The 21,439-nt window shown below is 46.4% G+C and overlaps 1 protein-coding gene across 2 annotated transcripts in view; it reads left to right on the top strand.

The window, feature by feature from the left end:
- The first annotated feature begins 1,373 nt into the window (after positions 1-1,373).
- Positions 1,374-21,439, top strand: part of kifc3 (kinesin family member C3) — a 70,966-nt gene continuing 50,900 nt past the window's right edge. For both annotated transcript variants that reach the window (XM_041993698.1, XM_041993689.1), the window contains exon 1: positions 1,374-2,119. In XM_041993698.1, the coding sequence (XP_041849632.1) occupies positions 1,910-2,119 (210 nt within the window). In that variant the 5' untranslated portion in view covers positions 1,374-1,909. The remainder of the gene's footprint in view (positions 2,120-21,439) is intronic.

Below are 21,439 nucleotides of genomic sequence, written 5' to 3'. Positions count from 1 at the left end.
ATGAAGCCGCTTCCTGTCAGACTTTCCACCAATCAGAGAGCTTAGATTGACGGTAACGTCCAATCAGGAGCAGCCAAAGATCAACCAGTGAGCAGAAAGTTCTATGTGTGTGTGAAAAGAAGAAAAGTAGTGCTAACATCCTGGCTAATATCCTTGCTAAAATCTCACAAACATTCCGGCTATTACCCCGGTCAACATCCTGCTACTGTCCCTCTAACATCCCGCCCACATTCTGCTAACATCCTGCCTACATCCAGCTAACATCCAGCTAACATTCTGCTAACATCTAGCTAACATTGTGCTAACATCTAGCTAACATTCTTCTAACGTCCAGCTAACATCCAGCTAACATCCAGTTAACATCCAGCTAACATCTAGCTAACATCCAGCTAACATTCTGCTAACATCTAGCTAACATTCTGCTAACATCCAACTAACATCCAGCTAACATTCTGCTAACATCCAGCTAACAATCAGCTAACATTCTGCTAACATCCAGCTAACATCCAGCTAACATTCTGCTAACATCTAGCTAACATTCTGCTAACATCCAGCTAACATTCTGCTAACATTCTGCTAACATCCAGCTAACATCCAGCTAACATTCTGCTAACATCCAGCTAACATTCTGCTAACATCCAGCTAACATTCTGCTAACATCCAGCTAACATTCTGCTAACATCTAGCTAGGAGGGCTTCATTACTTTGTTTTCTCATGTTGCTTTGATTCGTTAATAAAGAGGTAGGGTAAACATGCTTGTATCCCTTGTATGAGATCGCTACAGAATCAAGCAGATCACTAGATCACACTCCAATCTTCCTGAAAGGTTGGTTGGTTACTGACATAAACGAAAGCAGACATTCAGATTTACAAGGTGTAATATCTTAGCAGTAAATTAAATTTCAGACTCGTGATCAGTTTGTGGAATCGTTTTATTTTCTCCTCCACAAATGATGTCGGTGACGTCTTTTTATCATTCATGATGAAGGAATTTCACTTCATCATTTTTAAAGTTTTACATGGAAGACAATTTAGTTTTTTTTTTTTTTTTATTTCAGAGCAGCTTTAGCTGAAAATGAACAGATGTTTACACATCACACAGCTGTTACTCTGTACCGATGACGTCCAGAATCTTCATCAATAACTTGATCAGAAACATCTCAGAGATGCAACCAGTCATCAACTGATCCCACAAACACCCTGCAGCATCACCAGGTTATGTCAGCGGCCCGCGGACCTCCGCAGGCTTTTATCCTGGAACAACAGATGGTCCCGGGACAGGAGGGAGGGGCTCGCTCACTCTCTCTCTCTCTGATGGAGATGAGGATCATGCTGCAGATTTAATCCCTTCCATTCAGGGAAAACCGTCTCACACGGCCTGCATGTCAACTCGTGCTGAACCAACAGAACCAGAACCTGGAAGAGGAAATGTTACTGGACTCTTCAGAGCATCTGGTTTAATTAAGTTTCAGGTTTCTGGGTGGCTGGGTTTGTTTTGTTGAACCAGATCCAGAGATCCTGCTGGAAACTTTGGACTTTCCTGACATTTCTCTCCTTCTGGTTCTGGGAGTTGGATCAGGAACATCTGAGACTTTAGGGTGACCTGCAGGCGTCAGCAGGGTTTGAGTTTTAGGGAGAAACTAAGGCTGCAGGTTCTGGTTACCTGGGGAGGGACTGTAGACGTGACTGGACAGGCGAGGACAAGGTCCAGAGGTTTTATTGGCTGTGAGGAGGGAGGGATTCAGGACAGAGGTTAACCTCACAGGGAGGATTGAAGGAGCGCAGCAGCTGGATTAAAACAGAACCAGGAACGTCGCTCAACCAGAAGGATGAAAACTTTCACCTGGACCGTGACCAAGCCTCACCTGGATCAGGTCTGAGTCTGAGCTGGAACTGCGGGACGGGGTCATGTATGTCCTCTTCACCCTGGCGGTCCTGACACTGCACAGCCTCCTCAAGAAGCGGAACCAGGAGCTGAGTCTGGACGGAGGCGGCGAGGTCGTGGCATGTAGGGGCAAAGGTGGAGGAGGTGGAGCTCTGAAGGCCGACAGGTGCAGCGCTGCAGGGAAACGGAGGCGAGGCGGAGACAGCGTCCCCATCGGCAGGAGGCGGGTCCAGGTGAGGAGACGAACGTGATTATGATGGTTTCTGATCCAAAGAAAGAAAATATCCAAGGATTTAATTATTTTGGATATTTCCTGATCCAGGAGCAGAAGGAAGCAGGTAAATATGATCCTGATGGATTTTAACTCAGCTGTAACCTGATTGGAAGAATCCAGAAACTTTCAGTCCATTCTGAAGGTTTATTTTTCCAGCTGCTGGTTCAGTTTTCTGACTTTCTGTCTTCTTGGAACATCTTCAGTCAGAATAACAGCAGCTGCTTTTTCGTCTGCTTTTTTTTTACTCTGTGTAAATAGTTACTTTCGGGGGTGGGGACTGAGTCGTGACCCCGCCTCTTTTTCTATCCGACCCCTCCCATTTTCAGATCTGTAGTCCTCAGAGATCTTCACCACTCGTTTTTCCAGTTTCAGGAAGCATTCCCACTGGTTCTGTTTGGTCCATTCGAAACAGACCGGGTCTGCTTCCACGGTCCTTTTGGAGCAGTTTGGATTGATCCTGGTTAGGACTGGGCGGGATTGCTGGAAACTTTATCACAAAAGTCTTTCATATCAGTCAATATCGATAATTATTGATTACTTTCTTTAACCTATTCGAGATAAGGACCAGTGGGGAAAAAAGCTGGATTTAAATATTTTTATTTTAAACATAACATTCAACCAGAGGTCAACACAACTCTGAAAAACTCAAATAAAATAACATCCTGGTCAATGTGCAAAAAGAGACATTAAATAAAGGCTCAGTCAAACAAAATGTGCAGTTGAAAGAAGAAATGAGTGTAGACCTGAGGTAGAAGTAACACCTCTGACAAACGGTAATATGTCCGTATCAAACCCGTAAAAAACTAAAAACAACTCAACATGGTTTCACTGCTAAAGAAAACCGTTTCACCCTCTTAGGCTTTAAGGCCACACTGGTTACAGCACACACAAATAAATAACAACAGCAGATCAACGAGCAGTAAACAACTGTCTAACACGCTGTTTTCACATGTGTGCAGAATAACAAAAACCTGTACCCATCCGGTCATTGGTGGAAGTATCAAGCCAGCGTATGAGTAAAATAACTCAAGCCAGCATAGCTTCATTGCAGATTCTGGGCAAGGAAAGCTGGTTCCCCATCTGGTACCCGGGTACATGAGACAATACCCCCCCAGTACTAAAAATCCTGTCATACTGGAGCTGGTGGCTGGAATGCTCTAGTATTGTTTGTCAAGCTGGGACAGTCATTGAAGGATGCGTTCATGTGGCTTCCACCAGTCCAGGGCTCCGACTCACCGTCTGCATCTTTCAGTGAGAAGCAAGGCGTCTTCCTCGTCTTCTTCGCTTTGTCTTTTGAAGAAACCTTCCCAATGATTTCTGGTTTCTTCACACCCAGTGGCAGAGGTGGTTCAGTGGCAGCTCCTCTTTCATATGGGGGGGTCTGCCTGCTCTCACACACCTGGGATTCCCTACTCCAGAGACCACCACACAATAGGGGGCGTGGCAATGCCAGCAGATCTGACAGATTTGCTGGGATTTGAGACATCGGCCTTTCCTCTGTTATCCACCATTTCCTCTCGCGCTCTTTTCTCCTTCCACTCCGTGTATTCGTTGTGTTGAAGCAGTTTTGAGGCACGGTGGCGCAACACGAAGCTGCTACTGAGCAGGCGGTTGCTAGCAGCTAGCTTACCAAAGAGCGAGTGATGCACCAGCTTTGCTGAGCCGAGCTGCGAGAGGCTGAAGCCTTCCAGTCTCAGAGAAGTCCGGCGACACTCTGACCTATTTTCCGTTCATATTGACATTTCTATTGCCATAGATATCGTTATTGTTTTGTTGCCTAGCCCTACTCCTGGTTCAGACCAAAGAAGCATACTCTGGTTCTGGTCCTGGTCCTGGTCTTGTTTCTGGTTCTCCTTATGATCCTGTTCTGGTTCTGGTGGTCCAGGATCAGATTTCCTCCTGCATCACATCTGGACCAGAAACGATTCTGGTTGGATTTCCTGGAACCAGGATTGTCTGAAATCCTCTGACTCGGTATTCTGGGTCAAGTCCTATCAGTTATGTCATCATCATCATCACATTATGATGAAGATAATCTGCCTGCTCATGTTTCTCTGCACGAAGGTTGAGCTGCAGATTTTTAGATGGACATAAACCGACGTAGAGAGATGCTGATGGAGGAGGAGGATGAGGATGATGCAGTTATCGTGTGATTCTAAAAAAGAAAAATCATTTCACATTCACTCTGAGAAGTAAGAGCAATAAACCAGCAACTAGAAACTGGAGATTTAATACGTCATTACTTAAAGATCCTGAGTTTATCAGCTACTTTAAAAGAGAATGGTCCTTATATCTAGAAAATAACGACGTGCCAGAAACTTCAGCGTGTGTTCTTTGGGAAGCAGGAAAAGCAGTAATGAGAGGGAAAATTATTTCCTTTTCTTCTCATAAGAAAAAGAAGGAAACTTTGATAATCTCAGAGTTAGAACTCAGAATTAAATCCTTAGAGGACGCTTACCATGTCTCCCCAGAAGAACACACACTAAATGCTATAAGGAAAGCTAAACTTGAACTTAATGAAATAATAGATAAAAAGACGCAGTTCTTGGTGCAAAGACTTCGCTTGGAGAATTTTGAGCATGGCAACAAATCTGGAAGGTTCCTGGCTAATCAGTTAAAAACAAACAAGGAGAAAACAACCATCTCCTCTGTCAGAGATCCAGAAGGAAACATCAGCCACGACCCTGACAAGATAAATAACACTTTCAAAGAATTCTATAAAACATTAAATACATCACAACTAACTACAACAGATGACAATATTGATAAATTTTTTAGTGAAATCAATCTTCCAAAATGAAAACATAAAAATAAAATGACTCGGGTCCAGATGGTCCAGGTCCAGACGTCCAGGTTCAAATGACCCAAGTCCAGATTACCCAGTTTCAGATGACACAGGCCCACATGGTCCAGATGGTCCAGGTGACTCAGGTCCAGATGGTCCAGGTTCAGATGACCCAGGTCCAGATGACTCAGGCCCACATGGTCCAGATGGTCCAGATGACTCAGGTCCAGATGGTCCAGGTCCAGATGACTCAGGTCCAGATGGTCCAGGTTCAGATAACCCAGGTCCAGATGGTCCAGGTTCAGATGACCCAGGTCCAGACAGTCCAGGTCCAGATGGTCCAGGTTCAAATGACCCAGGTCCAGATTACCCAGGTCCAGATGACACAGGTCCACATGGTCCAGATGGTCCAGGTCCAGACGTCCAGGTCCAGATGGTCCAGGTTCAAATGACCCAGGTCCAGATTACCCAGGTCCACATGGTCCAGATGGTCCAGGTCCAGACGTCCAGGTCCAGATGGTCCAGGTTCAGATAACCCAGGTCCAGATGGTCCAGGTTCAGATGACCCAGGTCCAGACAGTCCAGGTCCAGATGGTCCAGGTTCAAATGACCCAGGTCCAGATTACCCAGGTCCAGATGACACAGGTCCACATGGTCCAGATGGTCCAGGTCCAGACGTCCAGGTCCAGATGGTCCAGGTTCAAATGACCCAGGTCCAGATTACCCAGGTCCACATGGTCCAGATGGTCCAGGTCCAGACGTCCAGGTCCAGATGTTCCAGATCCAGATGGTTATCCAGCAGAATTCTACAAAGAACGCTGGCACCCACTTTCTACAATATATTAGAAATAAAGGAGAAAAAAAAAATACCTTCAAATATGAACCCAGCTAATATTACAACTAACACGGGCAGATTAATTAACATCATAGATTATTCTACTTTACATAACCTGGAATCCACAGTCATTTCTTTAGACGCAGAAAAAGCATTTGACCGAGTAAACTGGAAATTTTTATTTGCAACGTTAAACAAATTTGGGTTTGGGTCATCTTTCATTGATTGGATAAAAATATTATATAACAACCCAAATGCATGTGTGAAAACCAATGATCAAACTTCTCCAAGCTTCTGTTTGCAGAGAGGAACCAGGCAGGGCTGCCCGCTTTCTCCATCACTCTTTGCTATTTTTATTAAACCCCTAGCTGCTGCCATAAGACAAAATAAAGAGATTAAAGGAATCCATGCCAAAAATATAGAACATAAGATAAGTCTTTATGCTGATGACATATTACTTTTCCTCCAGAACTCATCGACATCTCTCCCCGAGACAATCACACTTATTAACACATTCTCATCAATATCTGAATACTCTATTAACTGGTCTAAGACTATTATTATGCCCATCAAGTGTGACTTACAAAACACACCCAATACTACAATACAGTCTAGAAACATTAGATATCTAGGCATAAACATTTCTCCCAGGTTATTCTACTATTCTATTCTACAGTCAGTTAGCAGACGCTTTTATCCAAAGCGACTTACATTTGAGAGTAAGAACAACACAAGCATGAATTCAAACAAGATGGGACGTCATAATTAAGTGTTAGTCAGACCGCTTTTGAGTCCAGTTGGACCAGGTGCTGTCATGTAGTGCTAGTGCAGTGCATATAATTTCATTTTATTTAAATACAAGATCACGATTTCATCACACAATATCAACTTGGTCATAAGTGCATGATTTCATCACACAATATCATCTTGGGTATAAGTGCAGCAGCTTCTTCAGTACTTGGTTGAGCCAAAGAGCTGGACAAATCCTTCTAACTCATTTAGTTAAGCTAAATGTGGAAATGCTTCTTAAACAACTGAGTCTTTAGCTTGCTCTTAAAAGTGGATAAGGACTCTGCGGATCGGACGGAGTTTGGTAGATGGTTCCACCACCGGGGAACAACAGAGGAGAAGAGTCCAGCTACTGATTTTGCGCCACCTTGTGGTGGGAGCACTAGGCGTCTTTCACTGGCAGAGTGTAACTGTGGAGAGGGAGTGTAGCTCTGGATTAAGGAGTGGAGGTAGACCGGAGCCGTTTGGGTTATTGTTTTGTAAGCCAGAAGCAGAGCTTTGAATCTGATGCGCTGCAACTGGAAGCCAGTGGAGAGCGATTAGCAGCGGAGTGACATGAGCTCTTTTGGGCTGGTTGAAGACCAGATGTGCTGCTGCGTTCTGGATCATCTGCAGAGGTTTAACTGAGCATGCAGGCAGTCCAGCCAGTAAGGAGTTGCAGTAGTCAATGCGTGAAATGACCAGAGCCTGGACCAGGAGCTGGGTCGTGTGTTCAGTCAGGTAGGGTCTGATCCTCCTGATGTTGTAGAGAGCAAATCGGCAAGATCCAGCAACCGAGACAACATGGTCCTTAAAGGTCAGCTGGTTGTCTACCATGACACCAAGATTCCTGGTAGAAGATGTAGGCACTAGTGTGATTGAGTCAAGCTGCACACTTATCTGTGGCGGTAAAGAAGGATTGGCTGGAGAGACAAAAAGCTCAGTCTTGGACAGATTTAGCTGAAGGTGGCGATCCTTCATCCATGCGGAGATATCAGCAACATGCTGATATTCACATTGAGACGTTGTGTCATCAGGTGGGAAAGAAAGAAAAAGCTGAGTGTCATCTGCATAGCAGTGGTAGGAGAAACCATGAGAGCTAATGACTGCACAGAGTGAGGAGGTGTATAGGGAAAAGAGAAGAGGGCCAAGCACCAAGCCCTGAGGCACCCCTGTTGTCAGCCCATGTGATCTGGACACGCCCCCTCGCCAAGATACTTTGAATGATCTCCCTGTGAGGTAGGACGTAAACCAAGAGAGGACAGATCTTGAGATGCCAAGCTCCAAGAGTTTGAAGAACAGTATATGATGGTTGACCGTGTCAAAGGCAGCAGACAGGTCCAGCAGTATAAGGACTGAGGATTGACCAGTGGATCTGGCAACCCGTAGGGAATCAGTAACTGACAGGAGAGCAGTTTCAGTAGAGTGGCCTTGCCTATAGCCAGACTGATATGGATCTAACAGGTTGTTGTCTTGGAGGAACTGTGAGACCTGACTGAAGACGGCACGCTCTAGTAGTTTAGACATGAATGGAAGCAATGAGACCTGCCGGTAGTTTCCAACCTGGGCTGGGTTGAGTGTGGGTTTCTTCAGCAGAGAGTAACCTGAGCTTGCTTGAAGGCAGAAGGAAAGACACCGGATTTAAGAGAGGAGGTGATAATATGGGTTACTGCAGGTTTGATTGTAGGTAAAATGCTCTGCAGGATGTCAGAGGGAACAGGATCAAGAGGACAGGTCGTGGGTTTTGAGCTGACTAGAAGTTTAGAGACTTGGTCCTCATTTAGAGAGCGGAAGGAGCAGAGTGAGGCACCAGTAGCTGGTTTGGTAAGGCTGAGTTGGTCAGGCTCAGTGAATTGGTTACTGATGGTAGCAACCTTTTCAGTGAAGTAGGAAGCAAACATTTCTGCAGTCAGCACAGTGGGAGGCTGAGCAGGTGGTGGAGATAGAAGAGAGTTAAACACCATGAACATGTTGTGTGTTGGGAGCATTGTGGATCTTGTTCTGATAAAAGGTTTTCTTGGCCGCCTTTAGGCTGGATGTGAAAGTTTCAAGTTTTTGCTGCTACTCAGACAAGTCAGTGTGCTCTTTTGATTTGCACCACTTTCTTTCTGCAGTCCTGAGTCTGGCTCTGTGCTCCCTTAGAGCCTCTGTGAGCCATGGACTGGGAGGGTTTTGTCTGGCTGGTTTTGACACCAGAGGACAGAGTTTGTCCACCAGAGGACAGAGTTTGTCCTCTTAGTTATCAGAACTAATTAAATTATGTCCAGCTTCTTAAAACAATAGAAGATGATCTCTCACGGTGGCACAGTGGAGGCGCTTACCCATAACACTCATGGGGAGGGTTGCTACAGTTAAAATGACGGTTCTATCTAAAGTAAACTACCTGTTTTCAATGATACCCACTAAACCATCCTCCAGCTGGTTTAATGGAAAAGTAAGCCATCACGTGTCAGTCTAAAAACTTTACAACAGACTAAAGATAGAGGTGGATTGGACCTACCCAACTTAAATCACTATTTCTTAGCTAACAATCTGCAATATATCTCCAAATGGCTTAAACCTAGTGGTCTGGATGAACCATGGTTAGATGTAGAGCAAGCATCGTGTGAGGACGCTGCTATGCCGCAACAACGCGATGCTGCGCTTTTTCACATACACCAGGACACCGGCCCAAAAGTAATGCGGCCCACTGGGAATCTTCCCGAACCTCTCGATTAGCCAGCATTGCTCTTGATGTGTATTTCAGCAGGAGAAATCGGAGGTTTAGCTCTAGAGCGTGAGAAGCCACTCAAATGTGCGAGTCTCACGGTCGATGCATGAGAGTTGGCAGCCCTGTAAAACAAATGTGGCGTACCGGCTCGCACAGGTGAAGTGGTTCACCACGGTCTCATGCTGCTGTCAAGTATGACATGAGAGAGAGATCACTCCGCAAGAAACGAGAGCGTTCAGTCGAGATACTCCATAGTGAAACCTGCTGTCATACACAGTTTATGGTAAAGTAAGATAGGAAGAAAAAAAAAGACTCAAAAATGATCGCAGTTGGCAAACTCATCACGCTCATTTTTTCTTACTGAGCAATTAATTGACTTATTACATATCGTGACAGGCCTAATCTCCAAGCCCCAAAGCTATTATCAAAAACATATAGACTATTATCTAAATTAGAAGTCTCAATCTGTCTTCCAACTTCAAAATGGGAGGGTGACTTATCCAGTAACTTTAATCAAGATGAATGATCACAAATATGTTTAAACACCTTTAAAATGACTAAAAATTCAAATATGCAACTAATACAATTCAAAATTCTGCATAGAGTCATTATACAGGACAAAGGATGTTCAGGATGGGTCTGTCACAATCAAACATCTGCACACACTGCAATGAAAACACACCAGATAACTACCTCCATGCCTTGTGGTCCTGCACACCTGTCCGCAGGTTCTGGCTTCAGGTATGTGTGGACATGTCAACATGGTTTAAATGTAATATTCCTACAATCCCCGCACTATGTCTACTAGGTGACTTGGGTGACATTAATATGGCAATTAACTCTGCACACATGATACACACAGCATTATGCATCGCAAAGAAAACTATCCTTGTGAACTGGAAAAACAAAAATAATCTGTGTATTCAGCAGTTTAGGAATCTCTTAGTAGACCACATCAGTAGTGAGACAATGTCTGCCTCCATAAAGAATCAGTTGGCTGGATTTCATTCTCTCTGGTCCCCTGTGATTGGCCCCATCACTTAGTGTAGGTGGAGGACTGTGACCTCGTCACTTAGGGGGTTGGATGTTGGTGGGGGCTGCCTTCTGGCTGCTGATCCCTGATGGTTTCCTGTGGTGGGGATCTGGACTGCTCCGCTGTGGGGGCGGCACCATGTCCGTCCCTGTGGAGCTGTGGAGCTGTGGAGGGGGGGTCTGCAGATGGGGTTGCCTCGTGGTGGTGGCTGGGTGGGGCTTCTGGGCTCTGGTGCCCAGGGGTGGCCCCCTCTCTTGGGGGATTGTTTAGTGCTGGGGTTCTGGGCCTACCTGGGTGTGCAATGGGCTCTTGGGGCTTTGGGCCCTTCGCTCTGGCCTCCCTGGATGGTCGGTGCCTGGCAGAGATGGCAGCTGCTGATCTTGGCCCGCCAGGGTCTGTGCCCCGTGACTTCAGGGGGTCTGGCTGGGGCCTTTCTCTGCTGCCCTCTGGGTGGGTCCGGGGTGGTCTTCATGGTGGGGGGGCGTGAATTTGTGCTCCAAGATTGCTACTGATGGCCCGGGTCTCTGGGCCGCCCTAATCTGCCTCTAGCCTCCGTAGAGGCGTGGCCTCATCTCTGATCCTCCTCATTCCTCATCCTCTGCATGCTGACTCAGCACTGAGGTGTCCAGTGTGTTTATACACTAAGAGATGCTTTGGTTCAGGTGTGTGTGTTCCTGGTTCTTTGGTTGTTGTTGTGATACATGTTGTTGTTGTTGTTGTCTTGGTTATTTTTTAGGAACCCAGACTGACGATTGTCTGCTTAGTTTACCTGTAAAAGCTGTAGGAAATTCTCTGCTGTGTTTCTGTACAGGTGTAGCAGCTGCTTGTCTGCTGTTAGGTTGGATTGAAGCTCGTTGCTTCTATCTGCTGGATCTTTGTCTCCTCTTCCTTTTCTCTACTTTCCTTTTAACTTCTCTTCGTTACTGTCCTTTTTTTCTTTCTTTATTATGTCCCCCCCCGTTCAGGTCCAGCAAGATTACATAAATTTCATTATACTAAATAAATAAGATAAAACAAAATATTTATACATATAAAGAAATAAAAAAACTTAGATTATCAAGAGGACCCAGATACCCATAAAGCTCCTCTTGGCAAAGCAAATGTGTTCTGTACAACACAGCAGCCAGACCATCACTCTGCCGCCACCATGTTGGACAGGACAAGGTAGAAAAAACAAAAAGGGAAAAAATCTTTTGATTGTTTGATTGATTTCTTTATTTTGAACAAGTGGTTAAAACTGAACCAGATTCAACAAGAAATCAGAAATAAAAAAAAATCCCCAAAAAAGAAAAACAAACATTGAAAAGGAAGAAGTGAAAATGTATATTTTGGATGGAGGGATGTGGTCCAGATACTTTCTGAATGACTGGAGTCCTCTAGTTTAGGGTAAAACAGCAGCTCTAGTGAACTTTTATATATTTATCACCCCAAACTCTCACTGGAGGAAGTTAAATATGGAGACCATAAATAATAATAATAATGCATTTTATTTCTTGGCGCCTTTCAAACACCCAAGGTCACCGTACACAAAAAGAAAAAATAAATAAAAAGACAATAAAAATATAAATTACATAAGAGTTAAAAGAGATAACGGACATTGATATAAAAATTACACAAAACAGTCAGTATACATGGGTTATAGGGAGTATGCCAGTTTAAACAGGTGGGTTTTGAGTGCAGATGTGAATGATGGAAGGGAGATGATGTTCCTAATCTCGGATGGAAGTGAGTTCCAGAGCTGGGGAGCGACTGAAGGCTCTGCTCCCCATGGTAGAGAGACGGGCAGAGGGAACAGTAAGGTGAATGGAGGAGGATGACCTGAGAGCACGGGAGGGAGTGGCAATATGGAGGAGATCAGACAGATAAGGAGGGGCCAGATGGTGAATACCTTTGAAAGTGAGGACCAGTAACTTATAGTTAATTCTGTATTTTATTGGGAGCCAGTGGAGTTGTTGAAGGACAGGGGAAATATGTTGAAAGGAAGAGGTGCGAGTCAGGATACGAGCAGCAGAGTTCTGGAGAAGCTGCAGGTTCTGAAGTGATTTATTGGGAAGACCGAAGAGGAGTGAGTTACAGTAGTCGATGCGGGATGTGACAAGACTATGGATAAGGATTGCAGCAGCATGTGGAGTGAGTGAAGAGCGTAGACGATTGATATTACGAAGGTGGGAGTAGGCAGACCGAGTAATGCTATTGATGTGGGCTTGAAATGATAGGGTGCTGTCGAGAATGACGCCGAGACTCTTGACCTGAGGGGAGGGGGAAATGGTAGAACTGTCAATGTTGATGGAGAAACTGTGAGACTTGGTTAGAGTGGAGGCCGACAAGTAGAACCTCAGTTTTACTGCTGTTGAGTTTGAGAAAATTGGAGGAGAACCATGCTTTGATTTCCAGGAGGAAGTCAGAGAGAGAGGAAGGTGGAAGAGAGGAGTATGGTTTGGAGGAGATGTAGAGCTGGGTGTCGTCTGCATAGGAATGGAAGTTGATATTATGTTTACGGAAAATGTAGCCAAGGGGGAGAAGATATGTGATGAACAGAAGAGGGCCCAGGACTGATCCCTGGGGTACACCGGCCGAGACAGGGAGTGACTCTGAAGTGTGGGTCTTGAGTTGAATAAACTGTGTGCGGTTAGAGAGATAGGAGGAGAGCCAAGCATGTCAGAGATGAAGGAAAATAAATATTTTACTGTAAAATCCGTTTTTACCTAAACTGGTTATTGGATAATTTTATCTCCACAAGTTGAGAGAAACTAGCTGAAGATGGATGCGATGGTCATGTTTTTACTCAGGAACATTTCAGCCTGTAGAAATGACAGAAACTCAGGAGGAAAAGATTAATATAACATATATATAATAATCCTTCTAATTCAGCAGCTACCAGGTCTCTGTTGTGCCCCCTGGTGGACTCCTCCAGCTTTAAACATGGTGAAATCAGAGGTGTCAGAACAGATCCAGATAATGTGGTTGAAGGTCGAATTCCCCTGCAGGTGAGCTCTGAAGCAGACTCTGACATTTCTCCGATGTTCCTCGGTTCTCTTCAGATGCATCATTGTGTAAAACCAGTAAAGTGAAGGTGGAAAACAATCCATCTGAATCCATTCCCACATGTTCCTGGTCCTTCTGTCAGAAACTGGGACCAGGCTAAAAACTGGGACCAGGATGGAGACTTGGACCAGGCTAAAGATTTGGACCAGGATGGACACTGGGACCAGGATGGAGACTGGGACCAGGGATGGAGACTTGGATCAGGATGGAGACTTGGATCAGGATGGAGACTGGGACCAGGATGGAGACTGGGACCAGGGATGGAGACTTGGACCAGGCTAAACACTTGGACCAGGATGAAGACTTGGACCAGGATGGAGACTGGGACCAGGATGGAGACTTGAACAAGGATGGAGACTTGGACCAGGATGGAGACTGGTTTAAATAACTGGGTCCATCTAACTGATTTTCAGGAATCCTAATATAAAAAACATTCCAATAAATTTAAAATAAAACACATTTAATATCTAATATTTAATTTATTAAATATTTATTTATTGTGGTTCATATAATATAAATTATTATGAATTAATTTGAATATATTACTAAATAGTGTATTCAAACTTTTTTCTTAAAAGGGTTTATCTAGTATTGAAAAATATTTAAAAATGTTAATATTATTTAATTATATTCATATTTTTGTCATTCTTTAGTTAATCATTTTATCTAATATTTTAAATATGTAGTGTAATAACAATATGTATTAAAATTTGTATTTTGAATTAACTGATCTCCATCCATCCTTCCATTTTCTTCCGCTTATCCGGAGTCGGGTCGCGGGGGCAGCTGCCTAAGCAGGGAAACCCAGACTTCCCTCTCCCCGGCCACATTCACCAGCTCATCCGAAGGGATCCCGAGGCGTTCCCAGGCCAGCCGAGAGATGTAGTCTGTCCAGCGTGTCCTGGGTCTGCCCCGGGGCCTCCTTCCGGTGGGACGTGCCCGGAACACCTCACCAGGGAGGCGTCCAGGAGGCATCCTAACCAGATGCCCGAGCCACCTCATCTGGCTCCTCTCGATGTGGAGGAGAAGCGGCTCTACTCTGAGGCCCTCCCGGATCACCGAGCTTCTCACCCTATCTCTAAGGGAGAGCCCGGCCACCCTGCGGAGGAAACTCATTTCGGCCGCTTGTATTCGAGATCTCGTTCTTTCGGTCATTACCCACAGCTCATGACCATAGGTGAGGGTAGGAACGTACATGAATTTCCCTGCAAGGGATTAATAAAGTATTTCTGATTTCTGATTTCTGATAGATCGACCGGTAAATCGAGAGCTTTGCCTTTCGGCTCAGCTCTCTCTTCACCACGACAGACCGATGCAGAGCCCGCATCACTGCGGACGCCGCACCGATCCGCCTGTCGATCTCTCGCTCCATCCTTCCCTCACTCGTGAACAAGACCCCGAGATATGTAAACTCCTCCACTTGGGGCAGGACCCCATCACAGACCCGGAGAGAGCACTCCACCCTTTTCCGGCTGGGGACCATGGTCTCGGATTTGGAGGTGCTGATTCTCATCCCAGCCGCTTCACACTCGGCTGCGAATCGCTCCAGTGCGAGCTGAAGATCACGTCCCGATGAAGCCAACAGAACCACGTCATCCGCAAAGAGCAGAGACCCAATCCTGAGGCCACCGAACCGGATCCCCTCGACACCTCGGCTGCGCCTAGAAATTCTGTCCATAAAAGTTATGAACAGAATCGGTGACAAAGGACAGCCTTGGCGGAGTCCAACCCGCACTGGAAACGATTCTGATTTACTGCCGGCAATGCGGACCAAGCTCTGACACCGGTCGTACAGGGACCGGACAGCTCTTACAAGCGAGTCCGGCACTCCATACTCCCGGAGTACCCCCCACAGGAGTCCCCGGGGAACACGGTCAAATGCCTTCTCCAAATCCACAAAACACATGTAGATTGGTTGGGCAAACTCCCATGCCCCCTCGAGGACCCCAAAGAGGGTGTAGAGCTGGTCCACTGTTCCACGACCGGGACGAAAACCACACTGCTCCTCCTCAATTCGAGGTTCGACTATCTGACGGACCCTCCTCTGCAGCACCCCTGAATAGACCTTACCGGGGAGGCTGAGGAGTGTGATCCCCCTGTAGTTGGAGCACACCCTCCGGTCCCCCTTTTTGAAGAGGGGGACCACCACCCCAGTCTGCCAGTCCAGGGGGACTGTCCCCGATGTCCACGCGATGCCGCAGAGGCGTGTCAACCAAGACAGCCCTACGGCATCCAGAGCCTTAAGGAACTCTGGGCGGACCTCATCCACCCCCGGGGCCTTGCCACCAAGGAGATTTTTAACCACCTCAGCGACCTCAGCCCCAGAGATAGGCGAGCCAGCACCAGCTACCCCAGACTCTGCTTCCTCATCAGAAGACGTGTTGGTGGGATTGAGGAGGTCTTCGAAGTATTCCCTCCACCGCCTCACAACGTCTCGAGTCGAGGTCAGCAGCCCCCCATCCCCACTGTACACAGTGTTGACGGAGCACTGCTTTCCCCTCCTGAGCTGCCGGATGGTGGACCAGAATCTCCTCGAAGCCGTCCGGAAGTCATTCTCCATGGCCTCTCCAAACTCCTCCCACGCCCGAGCTTTTGCCTTAGCGACCGCCGAAGCCGCGCTCCGCTTAGCCCGCCGATACCCATCAGCTGCCTCTGGAGTCCCACAGGCCAAAAAGGCCCGATAGGACTCCTTCTTCAGCTTGACGGCATCCCTTACTGTCGGTGTCCACCAACAAGTTCGGGGGTTACCGCCACGACAGGCACCGACGACCTTACGGCCACAGCTGCGGCTGGCCGCCTCGACAATAGAGGCACGGAACACAGCCCATTCAGACTCAATGTCCCCCGCCTCACCCGGGACTTGGTTGAAGCTCTGCCGGAGATGGGAGTTGAAACTCCTTCTGACAGGGGACTCTGCCAGACGTTCCCAGCAGACCCTCACAACACGCTTGGGCCTGCCAGGCCTGACCGGCATCCTCCCCCACCATCTGAGCCAACTCACCACCAGGTGGTGATCAGTTGACAGCTCCGCCCCTCTCTTCACCCGAGTGTCCAGGACATGCGGCCGCAAGTCCGACGACACGACTACAAAGTCGATCATCGAACTGCGGCCTAGAGTGTCCTGGTGCCAAGTGCACATGTGGACACTCTTATGTCTGAACAAGGTGTTCGTTATGGACAATCCATGACGAGCACAGAAGTCCAACAACAAAACACCACTCGGATTCAGATCAGGGGGGCCGTTCCTCCCAATCACGCCCCTCCAGGTCTCGCTGTCATTGCCCACGTGAGCATTGAAGTCCCCCAGCAGAACGAGGGAGTCCCCAGAAGGAGTGCTCTCCAACACCCCCCCCCCAAGGACTCCAAAAAGGGTGGGTACTCTGAACTGCTATTTGGTGCATAGGCACAAACAACAGTCAGGACCCATCCCCCCACCCGAAGGCGGAGGGAGGCTACCCTTTCGTCCACCGGGGTAAACCCCAACGTACAGGCGCCAAGTTGGGGGGCAATGAGCAGGCCTACACCTGCTCGGCGCCTCTCACCGGGAGCAACTCCAGAATGGAAGAGGGTCCAGCCCCTCTCGAGGGCAGTTGTTCCAGAGCCCAAGCTATGCATCGAGGTGAGTCCAACTATATCTAGCCGGAACCGCTCAACCTCGCGCACCAGCTCAGGCTCCTTACCCGCCAGAGAGGTGACATTCCACGTCCCTAGAGCTAGCTTTTGCAGCCGAGGATCAGACCGCCAGGGTCCCCGCCTCTGGCAGCCGCCCAGCTCACAATGCACCCGACCCCTATGGCCCCTCCCGTAGGTGGTGAGCCCACGAGAGGAGAGGCCCATGTCTCCCTTTCGGGCTGAGCCCGACCGGGCCCCATGGGCAAAGGCCCGGCCACCAGGCGCTCGCCTCCGTGCCCCACCTCCAGGCCTGGCTCCAGAGGGGGGCCCCGGTGACCCACGTCCGGGCAAGGGAAACCTTGGTCCTTGTTTTTTCATCATCATAAGGGTTTTGTGAGCCACCCTTCGTCTGGTCCCTCCCCTAGACACCTGTTTGCCATGGGTGACCCTACCAGGGGCATACGCCCCCGACAACATAGCTGCTAGGATCGTCAGGACACACAAACTCCTCCACCACGATAAGGTGGTGGCTCATGGAGGAGAATTAACTGATCTAATATTCTTAAATATTTAAGATGTTTTCTTAATAAAGTTGAATTTATATTTTACTTTTATTTTTAAATCTTTAATGTGTATTATTATCAGTATTAAGAATGATAAAAAAAATTTCCTTTCTTTTGATTTTTTTAAAAATAATCAAATTTTATGTTTTTAAATATATGTTTTTGTATTATATATAATACAGTGTGTATATAATGTTTACAATATGACAAATTATTCTATTTGTAATTTTGATGTGATGTTTTTTAAAACTTAAAAATGCCTGTCTTTCCTGGTTTGTGGAAATGTGTGTGTGCTGATGCGCTGGGTGTGAACAGGAGGATCTCCAGAGGTTTAAACTGACCAGTAAACGTGGTTTTCTTCTAAAAGCAGTCAGGTTGGTGGGGGAGGGGCGATTCCTCTCGCTTCAGCTGAGGCTGAAATATTTATCTGTCAGGGGAGGAGGCGGGGCTACCGGAGGTGTGATGCTGCTGTGCTGTTGCTAGGGAAACAGAGGGGCAGCAGTGTGTGTGTGTGTGTGTGTTCGGGGGGGTCGGAGGGTGGTGGTGGTGACTCGGATCCTGCTGCTGTGCGTCTCATGAAGCTGCGGCTCTGAGGAAGATGGAGGGATGATGAGGACGAGGAGGCAGCAGGGAGGAGGTAAGGGACGGATGCGGGGCGCTGCAGACCAGTGGAGGTCTGTCTGAAACCTGATGCAGAGCGGCGGCTCGTGTTTCTCTGAGCTGAATGGGAGCAGACGGCGGCCTGAAGCCTCGTCTTTGTGCAGCTGTTCTGTCTCCTCCTCATAATCCGCTGCTTTTATCTCTTCTTCTGTGGTGGTTTTTTAGATCGCTGCGACACATTTCTCAGCTGTGTGATCGGAGTGGGCAGAGCCTCTTAACAGGTCTGTCTGATCATTGTTTTTATCTGTCTGGGTGGGATCTGTGTGACAGGAAGAAAGAGGCTGACACGAGCCTCAGATCTGATCCTCGGGTCTGGAGGTCTCAGGTGAGGTGTGTGTAGGTAGGAACATCCTCCTGTTGTCTGCAGGGATATAGGTCCAAACTTTGTTTTCATGATGTTTTCTGAACCAAATAGTCTGAGCTGCAGGTGATGTTTGGATCAGGATCCTCCTGTTTCTGTGTGCTCTGAACTAGTTGTACCTGTTCACCGGGTATACCTGGTACACCTGCTGGTTAAGTCACAGGTCAGCAGGAAGGATAATGTCCTGCTGGAATCTGACTGGCCAGAGTTGGATCAGTCAGAAAGTCAGACAGAAACATGGCCGCAAACAGACCGACGACAGTGCTGCTGATGCTGGAGGCCAGGTGGGTCAGGTGCCTTGCTCAAGGGCACAATGCTAGAATGACTGGGATGAAGCAGGCATCTACCTCTGCATCTTCCCTCCCAAGTTTTATTACACTGTTTCCACAGAATCCTGTTTGTCTGATAAACTGGAACCATATCAGCCGTGTTTACTGGTCTTTATGTAACTGTGTCAGTTAATGATCAATAATCTGCTCTGTTGCTGTTTGGAGGTTTTAAACCTGTGCAGCCTGGTGCTGAGTCAGAATCTAAGGGAGTTCCCATGAATTTTAAAGCAGCTCCATTATGCTCATTTCAGTCTAATTTATTTTAATGAGTCCACAAGATCAGGAATTAATCCAGCATTTTTCACAAACCCCTTTATTTTATATGGATCCTTAGATCAGCCTCTGCCAGAAACGAGCAGAATGAGGATCTTCTGCCCTAAACCCCTCCTCCCCCTGGTGCAGGCTGCTCTGATTGGTCAGCTGCCGGGAATAGTTGTCGGGAACGCTCATTGTTTTCGCTTTACAAACACCGGCAGAGCTTGTAACAAACCAAAGGAATATAAATACTCAGTAAACAATGTCAACAAACATACAGCCGTACATGGTCGAGCCCGATTCAAAACCCAAACGCTAGAGTGAACAATCAGCATCCGGCAGTGACTCGGCAACCGGCAGCGACTCGGCAACCGGCAGCGACTTGGCATCCGGCAGCGAGGGGGTTGCCGCGTGGCTGGAAAGGACTTGATAACCTTCAGGTTGAAGGGCAGATCAGTGCTGTCTGATGATGTCTGATGATGTCTGATGATGATGATCTCCGGTTACTACGGTATCCATGTCTCCAGCTTCGCCTCCATTGGCTGAGACATTTTTGGAGGTTTAACTTGTTTTTTAGATGTTGAATAAATTCTCTCCGGTGGCTTCTTAGCTTTTAGCTTCACTTGTCGGGAAAACTTCTGATTATCCAAACTGACTGCTGAGAATGACTTCATACAGACCTACTGAGGAAATATGTGAAATGTGATATATAACTGTATACATAGTAGGGCTGCAACTAATAACTATTCTGATGGTTGATTAGTCACCAACTATTAAAACGACTAGTCGACCAGTCGGATTTTGTATCATGATTATTAAATGGATTCACTTTCAGCTTTGAAATCTTGCATGAGGGTGTTATGTAAGTCCGACGTTCCTCCTCTTTAAATCTTTGAGCGCTGTAGACGTACCTCCGTGGTACACAAGGTCCGCTTTACAAACCTCACATGTATTTAATTTATTTTGTAAGTTTAACGTGAAGTTATTTCAGACTTTTGACGTTCTCTGCCGCCGTTTTGTTCTCCGGTTGGTCACCATATTTTTCCCCTGGCGGACTTTATTGTGCATGTGCAACTCTCAGCAAAGATTTAAAAAAAAAAAAGACGATGTCTCACTCTTTAGGTTTTTTTTGGTTTTGTTTTTTTGTTTTTTGTTTTTTTTTTTAATTTTGAGGGGGTGGCCTTTCTGTTCTTCTGTGTGGAGTTTGCATGTTCTCCCCGTGTATTGGTTGGGTTCTCTTCGCGTTCTCCAGCTTCCTCCCACTGTCCTGAGACATCCCTCGGAGTGAGCGGTTGTTTGTCCCTATCTGTGTTGGTCCTGCGATGGACTGGTTACCTGTCCAGGTGTACCTGCCCCTCACCTGTTAATGCTGGGATAGGCTCCAGCTTGCCTGCGACCTGTAATGGACTAAGCAGTAGATAATGAATTAATGAGTATATATTAGGTTATTTTTGATTAATGGCATTTTTTATCATAGTTTTTCATTTGAGATCATCTTACAGAAAAATTATAATTATTTTTATTAACGAGACAATTGAAAAATAAAGTATTTTATTGGTGACATAAAAGTAAATCTCTTTTTTTAATTTGAAATGAGATCCTTTAAAAATTGTATTTTTTTCTTTATTGGATAATTTTACAAAATAAATGTGAATTAGATTTATAAGAAGGAAAAGTAAAAACGCTTCTGTTACCTTACTTCTACCTGTAACTCCTGGAGTCGGGTGGGATTTTTCGGCTGATGACGATGAAACGCTGTATTTATCCAGTTCAGTTGTTTTTATTTAAGCTCTGAGGATTACTACGACCTGGATGACTAAGGCGCCACCATCAGCTCGATTGGCTCTCCTGGATTCATCCACTTTGGTGGATGTTCGTTTTATACCCAATCCAGACACCCTCACCGGTCAGTTAGTCTGCTGTTTGGTGAATCTTCCAGAAACTTTTCTTTCTGAACTCTTTATTTTACAAAGTCAATTATGTTAAATAAATAGAATAAACAAGCTTTATAATGAAAATGTTTTATATTTCAATATTGTTCAACATTGATTTAAATGAATTAATTATTGATTTAAATGAGAACAGCCGATGAGACGAGCTGTTCTGCTTTACGCTGATCCTCTGTGTCCTTGTGGTTTTCCTGCTGCTGTGCAGCTCCACCTGGACTCGGGTGAGATTAAGGTTAGAGGAAGGTTGGGTTAATGTGTGTGAGGTGATCCTGAGCTCTGCAGGGAGAAACATGTCAGCAACTGTCATCATTAATAATTCTTTCATACACTGTTAGCGTGTTAGCATCCGTAAGGCTGTAGTCTGCACAGTGCTG

This window comes from Melanotaenia boesemani, chromosome 1, assembly GCF_017639745.1.
Source record: "Melanotaenia boesemani isolate fMelBoe1 chromosome 1, fMelBoe1.pri, whole genome shotgun sequence".
NCBI classification, from domain to species: Eukaryota; Metazoa; Chordata; class Actinopteri; order Atheriniformes; family Melanotaeniidae; genus Melanotaenia; species Melanotaenia boesemani.
Note: the sequence above shows the minus strand (reverse complement) of the source record. Positions and strands in the feature narration are given on the sequence as shown.